The sequence below is a fragment of the Saccostrea echinata genome, unplaced genomic scaffold (assembly GCF_033153115.1).
Source record: "Saccostrea echinata isolate AGI-Se365-2 ecotype Australia unplaced genomic scaffold, CSIRO_AGI_Sech_v1 ptg000030l, whole genome shotgun sequence".
NCBI lineage: Eukaryota > Metazoa > Mollusca > Bivalvia > Ostreida > Ostreidae > Saccostrea > Saccostrea echinata.
Window position 1 is genome coordinate 7,350,910 of NW_026889779.1, and position 22,443 is coordinate 7,373,352.

General features: G+C 33.9%; 2 protein-coding genes across 2 annotated transcripts; one reads left to right on the forward strand and one right to left on the reverse strand.

Moving 5' to 3' along the window:
* Positions 1-4,747: 4,747 nt before the first annotated feature.
* On the reverse strand, positions 4,748-6,815 carry LOC133196156 (uncharacterized). Its single transcript, XM_061332086.1, has 2 exons — positions 6,756-6,815; positions 4,748-6,548 (listed from the first exon to the last, which is right to left on the reverse strand). The coding sequence occupies exons 1-2, from the start codon at positions 6,779-6,781 to the stop codon at positions 4,748-4,750; spliced, it is 1,827 nt and encodes a 608-aa protein (XP_061188070.1). The 5' UTR covers positions 6,782-6,815.
* A 5,158-nt stretch (positions 6,816-11,973) lies between these two features.
* On the forward strand, positions 11,974-22,224 carry LOC133196275 (AP-3 complex subunit mu-1-like). Its single transcript, XM_061332195.1, has 13 exons — positions 11,974-12,063; positions 14,249-14,327; positions 14,450-14,555; positions 15,288-15,400; positions 15,729-15,853; positions 16,397-16,556; positions 16,948-17,061; positions 17,177-17,250; positions 17,543-17,648; positions 19,154-19,312; positions 19,935-19,985; positions 20,702-20,770; positions 21,742-22,224. The coding sequence occupies exons 1-13, from the start codon at positions 12,029-12,031 to the stop codon at positions 21,805-21,807; spliced, it is 1,257 nt and encodes a 418-aa protein (XP_061188179.1). The 5' UTR covers positions 11,974-12,028; the 3' UTR covers positions 21,808-22,224.
* Positions 22,225-22,443: the final 219 nt, after the last annotated feature.

Below are 22,443 nucleotides of genomic sequence, written 5' to 3' on the forward strand. Positions count from 1 at the left end.
CATTAAGGAAATTCCACCCCCCTGTGATGTCATAGGTTTTAGCAAAAACTGTTATTATTTAAATTCATACCCATTAGAAAAATATCTTTCGAAAGAATGTTTTGCAATGGGTGTAATGAAAAATATTGTAAAGTTAAAGAGTTAAAAAATTGAATATTTTCCTTATTCAATCAATTATTTCATTCTTTAAAAATGTTGCTAAGGGCGGTAATTCCTGCTGACGTATCTTCATTCAGGCATTTTCTAAATTGTACTTCTAATATAAATTGGTTTCCCTGATATTCACAATTCAAACATATTTATAAAGTAGCAGTTATTTTTGGAACTTTCAGCATCGGAATTATGTATTTGAACCAGTTTTTACATAATTTTTATAATACTGTTTATTAAAATATACGATTTTTTATGCTGACATACTTCTTGTTTATGAATGTCTTATGTCTTAAAAATATGGCAACCTATACATTTTTGGTGATTATTAATCAATTTAAACTATATTCAGTGAAAATAAATGCAGTTTTTCTATTTTGAACCCATAAATTCATGAGGTTGGAAATACCTTAAATTGTCAAATAGGTAGTCAGGTGCCCTAAAAAAATTCCGGACATGTGAAAAAAAAAATAAATAAATAATAAATGTCGGAAATGAAAATAAAAATTTCGGAAATGCAATGCAAATTCCCGGAAATGAATTGCAGCGTTATTATATAATATGTAGCGTTAAATTCAAATGTTCAAATCATGACCCCAAGGGTGGGATGAGACCAGTATAGGCGATCCAAGTTGTACAAGAACAGCCTTATATATATTAGTCATATTCTCAGGCAGTGTAGATTCGTTTATTCAAATCATGATACCTGGGTGTAATGGCCACAATGTGTGGTCTGAATTTTACATAGGAATACGTAATTTAAGGGAAAATCTGCTGAAAAAGAACAGAAGGGTCATAGTGGCTCAGGCTTATTTGTGACCTAAGGGCCTCTTGCTAAATTTTGTTATGGATAATTACTGGTCCTAAATTCATTTCTATTTTACACTAGAGTATTCTAGTATGTAGCCCCGGCGCCCTTTTACACACGATGTGCAAATTTAACATGTATGCAAATTTTTCTCCTGTGTGTATTTTGGCACATATGAAGGAGGAAAAGCAAGATTTGCACATGAGTAATTTTACTCCATGTGCAAAATTTACATGAAATGAGACTAGTTGCAAATTAATTTTATATATGAGTAATTTCTTCCTGTTTTTTTTCAGTCATATGAACTCTTCAGGGAAACATTCACACATATGCAAATATTGAAATTGTCATAAAACGACGCATCATTTCTCTGAAAAGGTGCATCATATTCTATATTGGAAAGAGCAGTGATACTATAGTGGCATATGTCTGCCCCCTAGATGCAAAAAAAATTATGTCATGCGAGAAAAGTATGATAACAAGCGAGATGATTAGGACTGCATGCATGATTATGATGTTGACATGCCAGTTACTTATCATTTTAGAGAACCTGATTTTAATATGGGTAAAGCTCCTTACTTACTAACGCCAGTATCTGATGTCATATATCAAAGATGCAACATTTTAATGTTAACATGCAATATAATTTTGTAGACAGGCGACTTATTTATGTCCACATGCGAGTTAATTAAGTAGCCAGAAACACCTTTTAACTGGTAATGCACATGTCAAATATGAAAGCACTATCTATTTTCAATCAAAAGTTATAAGCAAAGATAAAAAAAATTCGAAATTTAGGTCAAAATTCAAGGTCACGGGGTCAAGTGGGTTAAAAACCATAGTGTGTTTGGAAAGGTCTTGCCATAGGTAATACACGTCAAATATGAATGCCATATCTCTTCTCAACCAAAAGTTATAAGCAAAGATAAAATTTTTGAAAAGTAGGTCAAACTTCAGGGTAGAGGTCACGGGGTCAAAAATCATAGCATATTTGGAAAGGTCTTGTCACAGGTTATATACATAGAGAATATGAAAGCCCTATCTTTTCTCATTCAAAAGTTATTACCAATTTAAAGTAATATTAATTTTTGAAAAGTAGGACAAACTTCAAGGTCACGGGGTCAAAAATCATAGTATATTTGGAAAGGTCTTGTCACAGATAACGTACATCTGAAATATGAAAGCCCCATCTCTTCTCATTGAAAAGTTATGACCTAGGTTAAAGTTTTTGTGACAAACGGACAGACTGACAGATGTACAGACTGACAGACAGACGAATGAGATTTAATGTCCCCTTGCTTTCGCGAATGCGGGGGGGGGGGGGGCAAAAATGGAATGCTTCAATACCAATACGTATACTCAACATGATCATACTGATCTGAAAAAGATTTTTTTCCCTGTAGATGTACATGTACAGTGGCTGCAACGTTATTGTTGAGAACATACATGAACGATCACGTTACACGAACGATTAACGCACGATTAAACCTGTTACACGAATGATCCTTCACGCACACGATTCTACACATTACAAGATCTTTCACGATTGCTAACGCAAACGCACGATTCCTCACGCAAAATAGTTAAAAATATTTAGGAGTGGATATTTTCAAAACTATACAAGGCTAAATATAGTTATTTTAGATTACAAATTATTATTGATGCAATTCATCGACTTTGAAAAACTGAGAAAAAAAATTTAGAAATGGATATTTTTAAACTAAATAAGACTTAAGTTTTTTTTTTAGATCACTAATAATTATTAATTTATTCTCCAATTTTTTTTTATCTTTTCGAGACGATTGCTGTATGTTCTATCCGATGATATAGGTGGGCCATGAGTTTTGATTCTATAAGATTTTGAGATATGCTGTAAGGGGGGACAAGATTTAAAAAAAAAAAATGGCATAAAAATGAAATAAAACTATGTCCGTCTTTCCAAGGGAGCCATGGTTTGAACAATCTTGATACACCTTGTAATGAAGCTTTCACCTAAGTTTCAACTTGCGTAGTGAGTCCTGAGAAGGTCTAGACTACAAAGATATTTTTATCCTAGGTATTCCTGGGTAAAATTTTGATGTGGCCCCACCCTAGCCACCTGTCATGTATGATTGAACAAAATTTAACCTAAACTACCTGAGGATGCTTAAACCTAAGTTTTAACTTTTCTCGCCCAGAGGTTCTTGAGAACAAAATTTTTAAAAGATGACATAAAGTTTTCACTTCTTCTTAATTATATCCTCCTGGAAAAGAACTTGGTCCTTCGTTTGAACAAACTTGAATTACTTTTTTCCAAGGACGCTTTGCAGCAAATATGGTTGAAATTGGCCTCGTGGTGTTTGAGAAGAAGTCGAAAATGTGAAAAGTTAACAGAAGGACACCAGACAACATGTAATCAGAAAAGATCACTTGAGCCAAAAATTTAAAGTTTGTTCAAATAAAGAGTCTTGCACTCTTTACAGGGTATATAATGAAGAAAGGGAAAATAGGTTGGTGTCTTAAAAACTTTCTCCTAAAGAATCACTAGATCAAAAAAGATAATATATACTTTAAAGAAAGCTTCCTGGCATAGTTGTTCAAATCATCATGACATCTGGGAGTAGAGAGTGTCTGCTGATGGGGCCATCTTTAAAAATTTGTTTGGTTGCCCTCTCCCGACCGACTGGCTCAAAGTGGCCCGACTCCAAACTTTTTTTAACCTCCAGGAAACAATTAATATTTTTTATGCATTTTGGAAAATATATTTTGAAAATTCAGCATTGATTTGAAAACTCTGTAAAAAAAAAAAAAATTCCACCTACCTACCGACCCAAATTTTTCATCCTGAGTCGGGAGAGGGCAATCGAACATTATTTTAAAGTTGGTCTGGCAAAAAAGTTTTTCTCTTATATACCTTTTGAAGACTAAATATATTAAACAAATATTGAGAATGCTTAAGTCAGAATAATTTTTTAACTTTAATTTTAAATGAATGTACAAAATTAAATAAATATATCTCATTTTAATTTGTGGAACATAAACAGAGAACACAGTGGCAGTTCTTGGAGGTAAAATTATGTTGTCCTGTTTATATTTCAAAATATAAAAAATTATAAAATTACACTAATATACATGTATTGCTTTCTTTGTAAATAAAAAGAATAAACATAGAACACACATGGATATATCTGACAGTGTATAAAGAATCGTCCTCTCAAAATTTTAAAGACGTAGATGACTTTGTCGAGGGAGATGGTTTACAGTCATGTCTTTTTCCATTTGCGTAAACTTCAGGAATATTTGTGTTATTCTTCCTACATGTATGGTCAATGTCTTCGGATTTTGCGACACTTTTCACTCAGTCAATACAAAAGGCCAGTGACATTCTAAGCCTTTCTTCAATTTCTAGTAAGGTGTACCGGTCACTAGCCTAGTGGTAGGGCGTTCGCTTCGTGATAGGGAGGCCCGGTTCGATTCTCATTCGCCGCGCCGCGTCAAACCTAAGACGTAAACATAGGTAGTAATTGTTCCTTCGCCAAGCGCCCGGCACTAGTCACGGGTCTTTCGGATGACACCTTAAAAACCGTGGTCCCGTGTCACGGTAGGCGTTGGCACCAAAAAGAACCTTCATTGCTCAATGGCCCTGAGTATAGGTCTAAATTTGAAGCCCTTCACCGATATATGGTGACGTCTGTATATGAGTGAAAAATTCTCGAATAGTACGTGAAACAGCATACAATCAATCAATCAATCTAGTGAGGTGTAGATTTGTTTTTAGAGATGTTTGAAACCTTCAGTGTTTCTTTGATTTTAAGAAATTGTACATGATGATGCTTGTGACCGTTGTAAAACTGCTCTACTTCCTGCGGTTGGTAATTTGTCTTTATGTTTTTTCATTGAAGGATTCTTGAACTCTTCCAATGTCTTGAGAATGTCATCACTTTTCTGTACACAAAGAATTTTAGTCTCGTCATTTACTCTGTCCGCTAACCACAATCTATCGTAGCAATCAATGCACATGGCTGTAGGTCTGTTCAAATATTCTGACTCAATATGACAGATGTATTGTCCATCGTGGTTGATGATATGAATGTTTGCTGTTAACTGAGAAAGGTTTAGTAAAAGTAGCAAGCCTGCACTATCAGCACAAATATTTTGTGGGTTAAACTTGTGGCTCGGAAGATCTCTCTTGTACGTAAACCTAAATTTTCCCGATTTCTGAACAACGATTAAAGATTTCTTTGCTGTGTCCGTTACACACAAGTCTCCATTTTTATTTTCCACAATGAATCTTGGATCATGAAAGAGAGACTGACTTTCATGGAATTCAATGTTTTTCACCTTCTTGAAAGATTTAAAGAGATTTTTAGGTACTTCAAATGTAGACACCTTTGCTCGTCCTTCTTTACTTTTTTCAGGATATAAACGAAGGCAAACGTGTATCTTTTCGCGTGTAATTGCAATTCCTCTGGAAAACCATTTTCCTGTAGACATAATAGTCTTTACTTCATCCCGGGACTCGGAAGTGGACATTTCAATCGTTTTATTTTCGGGGTTACCATATATTACTCCTCCGGCATAATAAGCAGAAAACAGTGGCTCGTCACATTTCGTTCCAAACTCGGTCTGAATCTTGCCATCGTGATCGATTTTTGAAATCTTACTTTTTCCTTTTTCTGTAACGAATAAGGCATCCCCAACTGTACTGCATACCATGTCTTGTATCTTATTCTTGAAATGTTTTGATTCTACCTTCTGTATGTTAGAACTATTTATTTCAAGGGTATTAGTCGTTGACACGGTAATGTTCGCAAAGTTACACAAGAACTCAGTATTAATATCTGCAGTGGACAGACTTATTCTTGGAATTTTTAGGTCTGGTTTTTCAGGGAGACACTCGATGTTCTCGGGTTCAGGTAACAGTTCAGGATTATGTAAGGCTTCAATGTAGGCTTCAATGTCGAGAAGAATTTTTCCTTTCTTTTTTATTTTTCTATCTATTTCATTAAATTTTCGTCTTGCCTTTCGTAGAGAATCTCTTATCAGAATCTTAGACTGTCTTTTTTCTCCATTTAGACGAGACAACATTTCACGTTTCCACTGTTCCACTACATTACATAGCTTATCTACATACTTATAAATTTCATTTTTCACTATCCTGTGATTGCGCTCCAAATTTCCCACACAGTTTTGAAAATAAAGGCATTTTCCCTCTATTTGACGTAGTAAAACAGTAAGATCTTCACGTGATTTGAGAATTTGATTTATTTTTGTCTTCAGAAGTTCTGTTATTTGAAAAATCATGTGGGATTTACATGTTTCTCCTTCACATTCCTTGCACACAGATTTGTTGCAGTTTTCACAATAGGCTGTACTTGGAATGTCTTTGTGAATTTCACATGACCGTCTTTGAATAATGTCTTGGTTCTTGTCCCGGTAATATACAACATTGTGGCCTTTGTCAGTCTTTGCACTTTGAGTAAGATGGGGCAACTTGCATTCCTCACATAAATTATCCTCACAGTAGGTACAGAAATAAGTAACAGACTCCTTCAAACAGCAACTGCACTTTTTTATTCTGCATGATGATTCCAATTCTTTGCATGAAATTCTGGGGGGGGGGGAAGTTAAAATTGCACAGCATGATAATGAATATATTTGATATATTCTTTAATCCTAAATGATCCAACATATGTAGAATGAAAAAAACTGTAGAATTATTCGGTGTGATGCATGTGCATATGATTGTGATGTTCTTTTTCGTCACTTTAAAAAACGGCATTTATCGTCAATATTATAATGCTTTAAATAAAATTACCTTTCATCCAAAGTGTTTTCCTCCATGTCTTTTGAAGGTCAGTGACTTCTTATAATGAAACGTCTAAAATACAATGAAGGCTTTTTGTGAAATGTGGTGAGTTGAAGTCCAGGGTTTTGTAAGTAATATTTAATTTAAATTTTTCAACATTTTACACATTCATTCCCCACGATAAATTAAAGTCTATTTTTTGACATTATACACCGCTGCTTTTTCAACAACAAAAATGGACCTCGTATATATACTTATACCTTGTCATAGGTCATTTGCAAAATCGTTTTGTTAAAAAACATTCTGACTGTACATAGAAGTACTCCGAGTTGATATTAAAAAGATGCTTGAGTTTCTGATTGACAATATCTATGTAGTTTTTGGAGATCGGGTCTTCCAACAATCTGTTGGGATTTCTATGGGTACCAATTGCGCCCCGTTATTGGCAGACCTATTTTTGTATTCGTATGAAACAGAATTTATTCAAAACCTTCTACATGAGAAGAAGAAAACACTTGCTGTGGCCTTCAACTCGACATTTAGATTTATCGACGACGTATTATCAATTACATGTAATAATAGTTCTGTACTTCCATCCATACGTCGACTTAATATATCCCAGTGAATTTGAAATAAAAGATGCCACAGAGTTTGACACATATGTTTCATATCTGTATATTTTAGTAGAAAAAGACGTTAACCTAACAAGAAAGCTTTATGATAAACTACAAGTTTTCAAACTTCAGCTTCTCTAACTTTTGTAGCAATATACCCTTATCACCTGCATACGGGGTTTATGTCTCTTAGTTGTTTCTATACACAAGAGCGTGCTCTGCATATGAACAATTTCTAAAACGAGGTAAGCTGTTGATAAACAAGTTGATGAAACAAGGATTTCAACAGTCTCGTTTGAAGTCATCATTTAGCAAGTTTTATGGTTGATATAATGACCTTGTAATCAAATACAAGCTATCATTATGTCAATGCTGACTGACATTTTTCATACTAATTTTTAGGCCATTATTCACTCCTAATTACATGGAGCTCCCCCTCCCCAGAAATACAGTCATTTATAACTTTAGACAAAATGCACTGGCAAACTGTTTATTACTATTCTCTTTACCATTTTAGTACAAATATCGTACTATTTAGGGACAAGCCTGTTCTGAAGGACTTTTTGACCAAAAGTTCAAGCAAATATCGGTACTTTAGCATTGTCTTAGCCGACTCTTAATGTTAATTTTAAATTTGCAAATAGCAAATGTTAGGTTCAAAATGCAAATCTGAAAAATTTAGACATATAAATTGTAGAAAATAACTAAAGAACATTGATTTTGAATTCTGACTTTTTCTGGGATATTGTTCTTTACTATAGGTCACTTTTTTTTTCTTTCTTTTTTTTTTTTTAAATTCCAATGCATCCTTTTGGGATGTATAATTATAATAAATAAAGTAATTAATTTCAGGTTCAAAATGCAACACTGTAATTTTAGACATATTAATATTGATTTTGAATTTTGATATTTTTCTGGGAAATAGTTCTTTCCTATAGGTCTTTTTTTTTTAATTCCAATACTTCCTTCTGGCAAAGTTTACTCACAAAATAATTGAAACAAATATATGTTAAAAGAAAATATGATTTCGAAAACGAGAGTAGATACATAATCATACTGTAAATGAATTAAGATCTCTGAAGTTAAGTATTTTAATAAAAACATAAACAGTTCTATTCCCTTTAGCTTAATTCATTTTTTTAAAGATCTGAATGATATATATTGTTTCTTCTCTACCTAATTTATAACAAGATATCGTTATACTTACCAGTTTTGGGGGGTTTCCATTCCAGTGAGTATTGACGTCAATGTACACTAATATTGCACACCAGTATGATTTAGTTTTCAATTATTGCACTATCAGTGGCTAATCATTCACAGGAAAATTCATTTTTAAAATAAAAACTTTGACATTGATGATAAATAATTTATATTCCATTTAATGAACCTAACTCGATTATCCAATCAGCATTTAGCTTATAATTTATATATTACATCATTAATTATATATGAATATTTTAGCAAATAAACCCAAAATGCCTGCAAAAGCAGCTAGAGTTCAAGCTAACTTCTCTAAGGGTATACTAGGTGTAAGGTGATATACGTAAAATTTGCATAGTAATTCTCATTTAATTTAATTAAAAGTCTACTTTCGTTTTCGATAAACAGTCGTGAAATACCGAAGTGATTCATTTGATTCAAGCAATATAAAACAAATAAGATATAATGGTTGATTTAAAAGCAACATGTGCATATCGATGTTGTCAGTCCCCGATCTTAGTATTGATGGAAATCTCCTATGCAGAGTTGTCGTTCGTTCCTTACTCATAAAGCCGTTGGTAGAGAGTGGGGAATTTTCAACGTTCATGGCATCGAACCCGATATTAATTTTAAAAAAATAACCCCATGGAAATAAAAAAAATTGTTTTAATGTGAATGGGCATTGAAATAATTATATTATTATTGATACTAAAATAGACTTTTGCGAGAAGCGCTGACTTTTACAGTCGACCGCGTAGACGTTACACGCGATGTTGGTACCATTTTAAAATTTTAGTATCAGACCTATTAAATCTATTGGTGTTTTCGAAACAATGCTCGCAATATGGGTGATTTTAGTATGAATCAATAGGTTTTGAATAGAACTTTCCAAAGCCAGTCAAAAAAAAAAGACATTTGGATGGATTTCATGCAAAACAAAGAATTTTACAGCACAAAGTACTGATATTTTAAGCGTGCAACGCGTTACTTTCTTAAGCAAGGATCGCGCACATAGGCGTCGGAAGCAAATTGAAAGGGGGGGGGGGGGCTAGAAAAAAATCAAACCTGAAAAAAACTTGACAACCAAAAATTAAAAAAGGAAAATTGAAAATTGTCCAAACCCGAAAAAATCCTATTGTGTGTGTGTATTGGGGGGGGGGGGGGTCGAACTTCTTTTAGTACCAATTCTTTGTTAAAAAAAGGGGGGCTAAGCCCCCTAGCCGGGGGGGGGGGGGGTATGGCGCATTTTTCTTGGGTAGAGTCTTACTTTTACACTAAGAAAATAAACGGAAACTCTTTCGCGATATAAATATTTAGCTTAACAGCTGATGAGCTATTTCAGAGCACAATTTGTTGTCTAGGAAGGAGACGACAACCACCCTATCCTCAAACCCTTCCCTTTCCACCATCAACAACTCCTTCCAAATTTTCCTTCGGAAATGGTTTTTCTTCCTTATTTGGTTCCTTCAGAAAATGAGATTGAAAGGAGATAAAGTACCCTTCACGAATAAGGTATTTAAATTACATAAATGTATGTTATTCTGCCTTTCATTATTTCTTGTGTTGGTTGTATACCGGTAAATCTTGTTAGCGCCCCTAACATCATTTCTGTCCCACTATTAAGTTTTTCTTATTTATTTCCGTATCGCGGTACAGAGCGCAGGTTCAAATGTCACAGTAAGCCGTCGTCTGTGAAAGTCAGCGCTTCTCGCAAAAGTCCAGTCGTGAATAAAGCGCAAGGAAAACAAAAGATATCATCTGGAAAATGTTATTTGAAATGTTTGAATTCATGACCTTGACCTTTGGACCTCAAAATCAAAAGTGGTTTTCTTTAGGCCATATGAAGTTGTAATATAAAATTTCATTGCAAAAGCTCAAACCCCGGAAAGAAAGTGTTACACACAACAGAATGAATGAATTAATAACCATAGCTTTTTTAAAATTAAGGACATACGCAATGTAGTTTGAACTTTATTGTCTTTTTCCCTGGAGTTGAAGAGTTCCAATACTTAAAGGAATTGTGTGCTACATTTTTATGTCTATATATGCTTTTGTACACTTCATCTAAAACAAGTTTTGATAAACTAAACAGATAGAATATATGTTTAGTAATTTTTGTATATTTTTCTTTGAATTGTGCAAGAATTTTCATCAATTGATATCTTTTCAAAACCCCTGGTAATGCATGTTGATTTTTTGTCTACGAACATCTGATGGCACTATAATCTTGAACTAAAAATATCTGGAAAAATTATCAGTAGGTAAGGTACGTTGCGTGTGTCCTTAAAATGTTTCTTATAACATTGGCTTTATTATTGGGAAAAAAGATGTAATGGTCTACCGTTGTGACTTTTACCAAAAGAGTAAAGTCAAAGGGGGTGGTACGGGAGGGGGCTTACAAAATTATTTGTTTTCATGCCAGTCAAGGATAGATTATTTATTTTCAACTTTTCAACATGATCAAGGACAGATTATTTATTTTCTACAGTTTGACAGGAAAAAAAGGAGGGGAGGGAATAGTATAATAGAACCAGCCAAGGACAGATTAATTATTTTCTTGCCAGTTGAGGACAGATTATTTATTTTTAACATTTTCGAGAACATATTATTTCCACAATCTCTTAGCTCCCTCCCCCAAACCCCAGAATCAAATGGTCGTCCCCAAAAGTAACTTGTGTAGATGGAAGTTACAGTGTCATAAATTTGTTAAAGCAACAGATCTATAAAATATTTAAAAAATAATCACTATTGAATGGTGCTTAATAAAATCTAGTGAACAATTATAACTTTGTGTAATGAATTTTGGTAAAACTTTTATGTATGTTCAGTAGAAGCCCTATCAAAGCAAGAAAAAATCTAAGAAGTTCTGGATCCGCCACTGTACAGCATATTTTCATTTTAAGTAAGGGGTAAGAAATGGAAGAGAACAGCAAATAATATCTCAAAAAAAAAAAACTTTGACAAGCAAAAAAAAAAAAGGGGGGGGGGTCTTACAAACATGCAAAACCTCTTTTCAAGGGAGGGGGTTGTGAAAAACAACTTTGTCTTTCTATAAAAAATGGATTTGTTATCTCGGGAGGATTTGACATTACTGAGAAAGGATCTTGCAATCAACACTTAATTTCCCAGTTTGAATGCTACATTTTTTCCCATTGGAAGTCAGTTCCTGCATGCTACTTAGGCTGTTAAGTACCACTATGAATTTATATGTATCTATATACAGGTGTATGCTGAATCTGATTCATGGACCAGAGTATCTAATAAGTCATTTATAAATGAATGGTAAATGAAAATATTAGAATGTAAATTGTCTGATATCCGTCATAAACTCGGGCACGATATACTATCATTATAGATCGGACTCGTTCTTTAAAAAATTAAAAGATCTTCGTGTCCACCCCTGAGGCTGAACCTGTGTTAGTGTATATTGTCATATTAAGAGTCCTACACTATTTTCATGACTTTAAAATGATACACAGTTTATTTATTATCAACGGTAGTGGGTGAGTAAAGTAGATAACATTTAATTTTAATTTCTGATCCAACTGATATGATTTATGTGTTTTATAAATGAAAAGTTAGGGTCGAATGTGTACTGTTCGATTGTAATGGCACAAATATTTTTCGTTCTGCTGATCAAATAATCTCAGATCGAATGCATATATGCTTATCAGTTAAGTGTTTAATCCTCGGATGTAACAGCAGAGAAACAAGCAATGTATTGACACTGCAACTGAGAGGGGAAATATCGAATATACATAATTTTTTATCTTTCAGCAAGGAAAAAGGTCTTTACATTGATGTACATACATGTACTTATGCCCTAAAATATAACCAAAATGCAGAGTTTGGCATCTTTGTTTTCAAAAATTTACTGGAGAAAGCCTGGTAGTACCCCCCACTAGCAGGAGAGGGAAACCCACTCTTGTATCTACCCCTATGTGTAGTATGACTCATTCAGCAGCCATAATTCAATAGCAGGGCCAGTAGGAATTCAAAGTCACTAGCCCTACAGGCTATTAAGTCTTAAAAGGTAGTTATGCACCTGCAATACTTGCTTCCAATGCTGGAATTGATACACATTTTCCATTGACTGACAGGGTTAAATGAAACTTGAATGGATGATGAATACACTAATAAACTTGGTTTGGATGCTGATTCTTAGATTTTCTGGATGATTGAATAGAAAAGATTTTGGAACAAGTCATATCCAAGTAACTAAAAAACTTGCCCAGACCAAACTTGAATAAATGTTGCACCTATAGGGTGCTTAAACTACAAGAATGTTTGTGTGAGACTTTGTTTTACTTAAAGATACATTTAACATTTGTTGTGGCCAGCTATGTGCACCCTTAATTCAGGATTGTCCTTAGAACCTGGGGGCTGGGGAATTTCCCCAGCTATAATGATGTAGTCCCCCGGTTATTCTGGTATTCCCCCTCAACCACCTGTTAGGGGAATAACCACAAACCCCCTCCTACTTTTTAGCTCACCTGAGCCGAAGGCTCAAGTGAGCTTTTCTGATCGAAATTTGTTCGTTGTCTGTCATCGTTGTTGTCGTCGTTAACTTTTCACAATTTCATCTTCTTCTCAAGAACCACTGGGCCAATTTCAACCAAACTTGGCACAGAGTATCCTTGGGTGAAGGGGATTCAAATTTGTTCAAATGAAGGGCCAGGCCCTCTTCCAAGTGCCACAATGGACGATCAAATTTTAACATAAGAGTATATAGGAAAAATCTTCTCAAGAACAGCAAAGCTATGATTGGTCATATTTATATGGAAGCATCCTCAGGTGGTGTAGATTCAAGTTTGTTCAAATCATGACCCCAGGGGGTAGGGTATGGCCACAATGGATGATCAAAGTTTTACATAGGATTTTATAAGATAAAATCTTTAAAAATCTTCTTCTCAAGAACAGCAAAGCCATGATTGGTCATATTCATATGAAAGCATCCTCAGGTGGTGTAGATTCAAGTTTGTTCAATTCATGACCCCTGGGGTAGGGTGGGGCCACAATGATCAAAGTTTTACATAGGAATACATAGGAAAAATCTTTAAAAATCTTCTCAAGAACAGCAAAGCCATGATTGGTCATATTTATATGGGAGCATCCTCAGGTAGTGTAGATTCAAGTTTGTTCAAATCATGACTCCCAGGGGTAGGGTGGGGCCACAATGAAAGTTCAAACTTGTAGGGAAAAAAAGCCTCATTTAGTCAAAGAATTATGTAAGCATCCTTAGTTAGTGTAGATTCAGTTTTGTTCAAATCATGACCCCCTCCCCCATTTTAGGGGTGGGTCGGGACCACTTATGCATTTAAGCTTTTCAATAATGCATTGATTTTTGCTGTTTTCCTAGCCAATTTGCTTGGGTGAGCGATGTGGCTCACGGGCCTCTTGTTTAATGTCCCCTTTTATTTTAGTTCTTAGGAACAATCCTGTTTAGTTATGTTTTGCTTCTATGAAAATAGATTTAAATGTTAATTTCATGACTTTTTTTGAAAAGGGTTTATTTGTATTCTATCCTTAAAATTTTTCCAAAATTTGGCATTGTAAGACCTAAACAGAAATGAAAATCATAAACATGAAAAATATATAACAGATAGAAAACCATTGGATAAAGGATACCGTAATTATAATAATATAACCATCTGAAGAGATAATTTTGAAGATCCAAAACTTTTCCAGAGATGTGTTTATGGAGAAGCACTGGAAGAGTGTTGTACATAAGTCAATATGCGACTACTTTTTTGAAGAACAAGGAAAGGTATACAACTCATTTATTAAAATGATCAATTTTTAATTTATTTTTAATCGGCTGAATGAATTGAAAGTAAAGTATACATGTACTGAAAATATTAAATTCCTTTTGAATTACAATATATATAGGCGGGGAATCCAGAAGATGTACCTCCAGTCATTGCTACACCTCATCATTACCTCCTCAACATCTACAGAAACCAGCTGTATTTTGTAGCAGTAGTCACAACAGAAGGTGGGTGGTCCCTAAAGAGTGGATACCTCATTTCAGTGGTCTCTAAAGAATATCATATTTCATAGAAAAAGTCACCGCAGCAAATAGGTACATCAGTGACTACAGAGCTGGGTTATCTCATAATCACCTCAGAAGGTGGTACTTCATAACCAGTGTTCAAGGGAGGTGGTTACATCACATCAATGGTCTGTTGATCCCATGTGGTACCTAATATTGGTTTAATATAAGTAGATAAGATGGCTACCACATATCAGTAGTCAACTTGGATGATGGGTATTTTCATTCTTCTTATCACATGGGTTTTCTCATAGCATAGTCACTGCAGAAGGTAGGAATCTCACAACCATATTCACTTCAGGAAGTAGGCACCTTATAGCAATAGCAACTTTGAAAACAACTCGATTTTTTTTACCCCTCCCAACACTACCCACCAAAACGTAAGCATGCCAGATTCCAAAGGTCACTGCATTCAAGGACATAAACTGTCCAAAAAAAAAATAGTTACATGTATCAGTCAAATTTATGATGGAGTGTGACTGTACCATACTTAGCAATACTTCAAGTTATTGAATGAATTTTAAATAACCTGTTTTGATTATAACTACAGAGCTGTAGTCCTCTGGGAAATGAAATGCAGATAGGCATACCAGAGATATGGTTTGTCTTTGCAAATTTTCTTTCCCAGAGAGCTACATTTCTGCAGCTTCTTTGATTTGTATTGTTTGATTTCAGTACCACCACTGTTTGTCATCGAGTTTCTACACAGGATTTTTGACACATTTGAAGACTACTTTACTGAGTGTTCAGAGACCACACTGAAGGAGCACTTTGTTATTGTGTATGAGGTAAATAACATGTTTCCTTATAAAATGTATGTGGGTTTAACCCCTGGACTGATTAGACTCTCGAATTTTAAGCAGTAGTAGCTACTTGGAATCTGAAGGTAAGAATGTCTTTTTACAAAAAACTGACAGTCTGACACCTTATCCCATCTTATGGAGGGAATGGTAAGAAAATTTCAATGCCTTGGATGAACATATATTTATACGTATATTTTTCACCTCACCTCCATCTTGTGGATACTCTCTTTCTCTTTCTCTCTCTCTCTCTCACAAACACAATACACACACATTAATCTGAAAAGACTTTCCAGTATTTTTTGTGTTTTAACAGTTACTGGATGAGATGTTGGACAATGGCTTCCCACTGGCAGTAGAGTCTAATATCCTGAAGGAGCTGATCCGACCTCCTAACTTCTTACGAACAATTACAGACACAGTCACAGGCAAATCTACAGGGTATGATGGGTGTCCATGCAGATTAATACAATATAAGGACTTCTTAATTAGATAGACTACTGTTGGATTCTTTTCCATTTGAAAATAACTCTTTTTTTTCAAATAGAGTATATCGTAATACATGTCTATTATGAAATGGATTACCTCACCTTAGCCAGAGGCTCAAGTGAGCTTTTCTGATCAATGCTTGTCCAGCACTTCTGTAAATCTGCTTGTTCAAAGCATAGTATCAGGAACTAGTTTATGGTCATTTTTTTTACAAAGATTTGAACAGAAATATATCGATACTTGCAAGAAAAATGTAAAGCCTACATGAGGCCTCAATATGTTGTAAATTAAAGTCCTTGAAAATCATGGACTTAAATATGGAGATGAGTACAACATTTATCTACATTATTGCACATTTTCATTTGTAAGGAAGAGAACACTGACTTGGGTGAAAATTGTGCCCATGCCCCTCTCTCTCTCTTTTTTCCTTATTTGAATAATTATTTCAACAAGCGTTATACTTGTATCATTTTTGCATACATTTGATCTTGACAGGGTCAGTGCTACACTGCCCACAGGTCAGTTGTCCAATGTACCATGGAGAAGAACGGGTGTCAAATACACAAACAATGAAGCATACTTTGATGTGATTGAGGAAATCGATGCCATCATTGATAAACAAGGAAACACAGTCATTGCAGAAGTCCAGGGATATGTAAGTGCTCACCATGACTAATCCGAGATTCCTCTGACTCTAACCCCTGCTTTTATATTGTGACATGTCCCCTGCACATGTCACTATATAAAAGCAGGGGATAGAGTCAGAGGAATCTTGGATTAAGTATGACATGTGCTTTGTATAAACTTTCTACTGTGTATGCATTCATCTAAATATATATACTCATGTGAAGAAAAACACCCAGTCATTCAAAAGTGGGGGGGGGGGGGGGTTTGTGTTATACCTAAATTTTTTACACTTTAATGTCAAAGTCATGAAAATAAAAAAATAGATAAAATTGTCAATATTTATAGCACAGTAAATGCTTCAAGTTAATGAACTAGAGCTGTATGTTACAACATGTTTATTTCCTCTGATCTAATTACAGATAGATTGTTTGATTAAGTTAAGTGGGATGCCAGATTTGACCTTGTCCTTTGTTAACCCCCGACTCCTAGATGATATCAGCTTTCATCCATGTGTTCGGTATAAAAGATGGGAGGTAATAAAAATTTTTGTCATGCTTAATTTTTCTTTTTATGTAAATTTTATTGTAGTTATAACAGTTTTCTTGAACCTATCAATGTTCCAATTTATTGTAAATTTTTCATTTTCAGAGTGAAAAAGTTTTGTCATTTGTTCCCCCAGATGGAAATGTTCGATTAATATCATATCACATAGGATCAAATAAGTAAGTATCTATTAAAATGAAAAATGATAAATTTGATCTTGAAATGATATTTACTAATTTCAACAGTTAACCATAAAAATAACACAAATAATATATTAATATACATTCAAATTTATAAGGCTAAATTGTTTTGTTTTTGTTACTTTTTTTTAAGGGGATGGGGTATTTCTTGCTTGTTTTAATTGAAAATTTTGGTCCTTTTTAATGTACATTGAATGCATGTTGTGTAGGAAGTTAGACTGTTGCACATAAAATATTAAATCTCAGCGCTTTATTCTGACTTTTTTCACAGTATGGTTGCTGTACCCCTGTATATAAGACATAATATTCAGTACAGGGAGGGCAGTGGAGGGAGGTTTGAAGTCACAATTGGACCAAAACAAACCATGGGAAAAGTGGTAAGACAAACTTATCTACTGAACATACAACTGCCAATTAATGCAGATAAATCACACTCATTGTATATGTGATGTACAGGTGTTATTTCAAATCTCTGAAAAAGTCTTTTGAGACATTTATAGAACCCAAGAGTATATCTTACCCGGTAAACACTAAACTTAATTTACTGACATGTATTGGTACAGGTTAGGTTTTGACATTTGGTTGAATAAACTTTTGAGGTTTGAATTATATAACGATAAATTTTATGATTGACATACAATGGGAGATTTTTGTAAAGGATGACTGCACTTAAGGACATGCGAAAATTGTGACAAAATAAACTTTCAAAACAAGCATTTTTCTTTTAATTGCACGAATGGTCAACATCTAATCTACAACTTTATGTAATTACATTAAATAAAAGTGCGTATTTACGAAGTACGAAGCTGTTTTCTAAGGCGGGGGTCATCACAATATCTTGAATCTCCGTTCGATAATGAGGACGCCCACTTTTTCACTGACTTTATACATAGTCAGCGCATGTTTGTCTATTGTTCTCCGTTTAACAGTAGTTGTATATTTGTATTAACAATGTTGTGTCAAAAGGAGATTAATAGACAAACATGCGCTCATGGTTTAAACGAGAAAAAACTGCTTCTTCTTACATTCGCTCTCTCTATTGTAACCAAGGGCTGTATCATGTTGAATATTATAATTCACCACGTGATTTCTTACCTCAGGTAAGTCTGTGAATACTAAATTCCGTCACGTGACTTGTAAAGTAGCATGTTTTGTGCTAACTAGGACAAAGTGCTCGAACACGTTAAATTGTTAGGCATTGATTTAAAAGATTCTTTACTTACATGGACATCGCTCATATTGTTAATTTCGTTTTTGAAACCTCTGAACATAGTGTACTTGTGCCATACAGAATAAAGAGGGAATGGGAAAGAGTGATCTCGTATTTTTTTAATACATGTCATTGTTATTTATCTAGTCTAATTTTAGACCCATTCTTACAATATTAGCTCCACCTCTCATGCATACCTAATGTTTAATCAAGGGCAGGTAAGTGTAAATTCTCTATATTTGGAAAGAGTAAGGACAGAAAACATAGAATCATTTTATTGTATCACAGTCCAAGATCATTTTAATGTTTAAATTCGGCTCGAAATTGACAGGATTCTTTCATAAATATATAGAAATGAAATAAGATAATGATATAAAAGCAACAGAAGCGATCGAAAAAGACCCAAAACCCGGCGTTAAGTGCAGTCATCCTTTATTATTAAGTTCCTGGTGTAAGTAACATGTATTTATAATACATGTATATAATTTTTATCTCAAAATGGTAAATTCCAAAGGCATCATGCTCTTTATTTTGAGGTATGAAGTAGTCAAAAGCCTGTGGATTGCATATCCAAAATTCAGTTGAGTGCTTGTAATATCACTTTTGAAAAAGCTTTATTGATGAAATGCATGAAGGGAAAATACTGTAACAACTATATTTCCTTTGTTGCAGGTAGAAAACATTTCAATGGAGGTGCCCTTCCCAAAGTCAGTCCTGAATCTCACCCTGACACCCTCTCAAGGGAAGTACACCTTTGATCCTGTAGGTAAAATGCTCACCTGGGACGTAGGTAGAATGGATCCAACCAAACTCCCAAGTATCAAAGGCAATGTAAGTAGTCTACAATTTCCAGTCTCTAACCAGAGTTATTGTTCCTTGTCATGCATAAACACATCTGTCAACTTCTTGTATTTTAACATAACAATAATGACCCATGGGAAAAGTATTTTTATAGTGATATTTTTAAAACAATATATTTCATAGTTAAAACACAATTTCATCTGCAAAAAATTCAGATTTTGTTAGAAAACAAATTTCCGTAATTTTTGAAGATCATAAAAAAAAGTATGACATCAGATACATAGCACTGAAAAACTACATGAAGACACTTTTTGAAATGTTGGTTCCAAGCGGGGCATATGTACTCATTAAAGCAGATTTTTTCCACATTGTTTTCTCCGCCTTGGACAATTTCAGTTTTGAAATTTGATCACATGATTATTTATCAATTATATGACATTTAGCTATTCCATAGACATTGACAGAGATATGACAAGGAATGACAACTCTGCATGGATAGATATTGTATCTATTCAAATTCCCATTGAGAAGGGGTACATTTTTAAAAGTGGCACTTTGTTTAGCAAGAAGCATTGTAGGGGAATTTGCATACATCTTTTGTGACACTGAGATGTGAATGTTGAATTCTCTGAGTTTTTATAATTGATTACAGATAAGTCTACAGAGTGGTCATCCCATTCCAGAGTCAAACCCAACAATAAATGTAAGCCATTTTTTTTTCTTTTATACAGTGAAACTTGTCTAATCTGAATGTTGTGTATTCCAAAATCTTGTCTAATATGACTTAAACTTCAAGTCCCTTTCAGTGATTTCAATTGTTTAAAATGTTGCCAAATCTGGAATGTTGTTAATCCAGCCAATTTCTTTGGAACCAGTGGTGGCCGGATTAGACAAGTTTTACTACATATATGTAAATGATGCCATATTTAACCAATAAAATGCTTTCTTTGGTTGTTAGTACGGGAATTAATGTTGCAGCTGTTGCAGAAAAAATACATAACCCGCGTAAGGTTATGTAAATTTTTTCTGCAATATAGCTGTGACATTAATTCCCATACTAACAAACAAAGAAAGACATTTTATTGTATATATTTATATCTGCCTAAAAAAATCAAAGTAAAATGAAACACGTTAAATATTGTATTATAGATGTGTATGTCATGCATTGTATGCATAATTGACATGCATTGTATGCATAATTGATGGAACAGCCTTTGCTCAAGAAATCTATGCAGGTGGCTAGTTTAGTGTTGTTTACTGACTGATGAACTGCAATGGTTTTCATAAGAAATAAAGGAAATGATATTAAGTAGATGTAAATATATGTAAATGATGCCTTTAAAATGAAATATGTACATTATTTTGCATCATATTGAGTGATGTAAGATTCTGTATTTTTGGTTCTCTGAATCCTTGTAGATAAATTTCACAATTAGTCAGATGGCTATATCTGGGATCAAAGTTAACAGACTAGACATGTATGGAGAGGTAGGTCAAGCTAAAATGTGTATTCTATTAATACAGACTTCCTGAAATAATATTTAATTTTACATTTTCTCTTTATCAAATTTGTACATTGCTTTATTACACTCCCTACAAATTTGGGGGTATATTACAGTTAACTTGTCTGTCTTTCTGTGCTGTCTTGTCCAAACTAAAACTGGAAAGCTCATACTTCACAAAAAATTACTACTTCAGGTTTTGTACTAAACACCCTAACCTTTATCCAGGGTCATTTAGGCAAGTTTAGGACACTGGCAGAAAAAGTGCATATTCAGTTTTCTAATAGAGAACCATCGGTAGGTCATATTTCACCAAGGTAATGTGTACCATTACCTTGACCTAAGGTCATTTGTACAAGGTCACGGGCAGAAAAATTCCTGTCCTATCTTGTAAGAGAGAAACATTACTTATGGCCTGAGTGTGTGACATGACTTATACTACTTGTACCCAAGGTCATTTTGGTTAGTTCAATTTGTGTCTGGTCCACAACTTTCTTAAATTACAAGTGGGTTTTCATAGAAACAAAAAGATTGCCTGTTTACTTGAAGATGTGTCTTTAACTTTAATTCACTTGTGTTGTAACTTTGACTTCATTTGAGGAAGTTCAGGGTCAATAGCAAAAAAAAAGTTTAATATTGTGTTTGGTTCAAAACTTTCACAGAGAAAGAGAGCTTGGATGCAAGAATAAAAAAAATATAACAGGCGTATAATTTTGTGACCTTGGTCTTAGTACCGACCTCTAGTTTAAATTGCTGTATATTCAGATTTAAATAGTTTTTTTGTATCTGTTTTATTTAAGAATCACAAATAATTTTACTGAATATAAACAAGTCATGGCTATATAGCAGCAATTTTTTTTATTTCTGTCCCCGTTTTATATTAAGGTTGGGAATGCTTTATACATACAGGTCACTTTGATACATGAAATAACCATATTCTTGTTTCAATTTTTATAGAAATACAAACCATTCAAAGGAGTTAAATACATCACACGAGCTGGAAAGTTTCAGTTCAGGACGTAGCCATTACAAATGTGGGTGGTATGACCTGGAGAACAATTTTTTTTATTGAAGGATGTGACAGAATGAAGTCAATCATACAATTAGTGATATATAATATACTGGTACTCATCTGATGTTGTGCAATTTATGTTCATACCATATTAATAATTTCATCAGGAACAATTCAGCAGTGGATTACAGAATTGAATTCCTGTATACTACGGCCTTTTTAGCTCAACTAAGTGAGCGTTTCTGATCACATTTTTCATTATTATTGTAATTGTTGTTCAAATATACTTAAAAATTAAGATGTACGATATATTGTAGATGGCCAAAGTTACGGTTCAAATAATGGCTGTAACAGAATTATTGTTATTGTATAAAAGAAAAATGGAGTAAGTGCTACATTTCAGATATTAAAATAATTTGTTTGTGTCAGTTTGACTTGATTTATTTTACAATGATTGACTAATAAGGTACTGTACATTTACTTAAAAAAGCAGGCTTCATATTTTAGCGGCTTTGGCGCAGACAATGATGCGCTAATTCATGAATATCGCTAAGAAATCATTTATAAATACAATATAAGGCACGGACATGTATAGCGCTAATTCACGATTTCGCCAACAACTCCATACTCAGTGATTGTGCTAAATT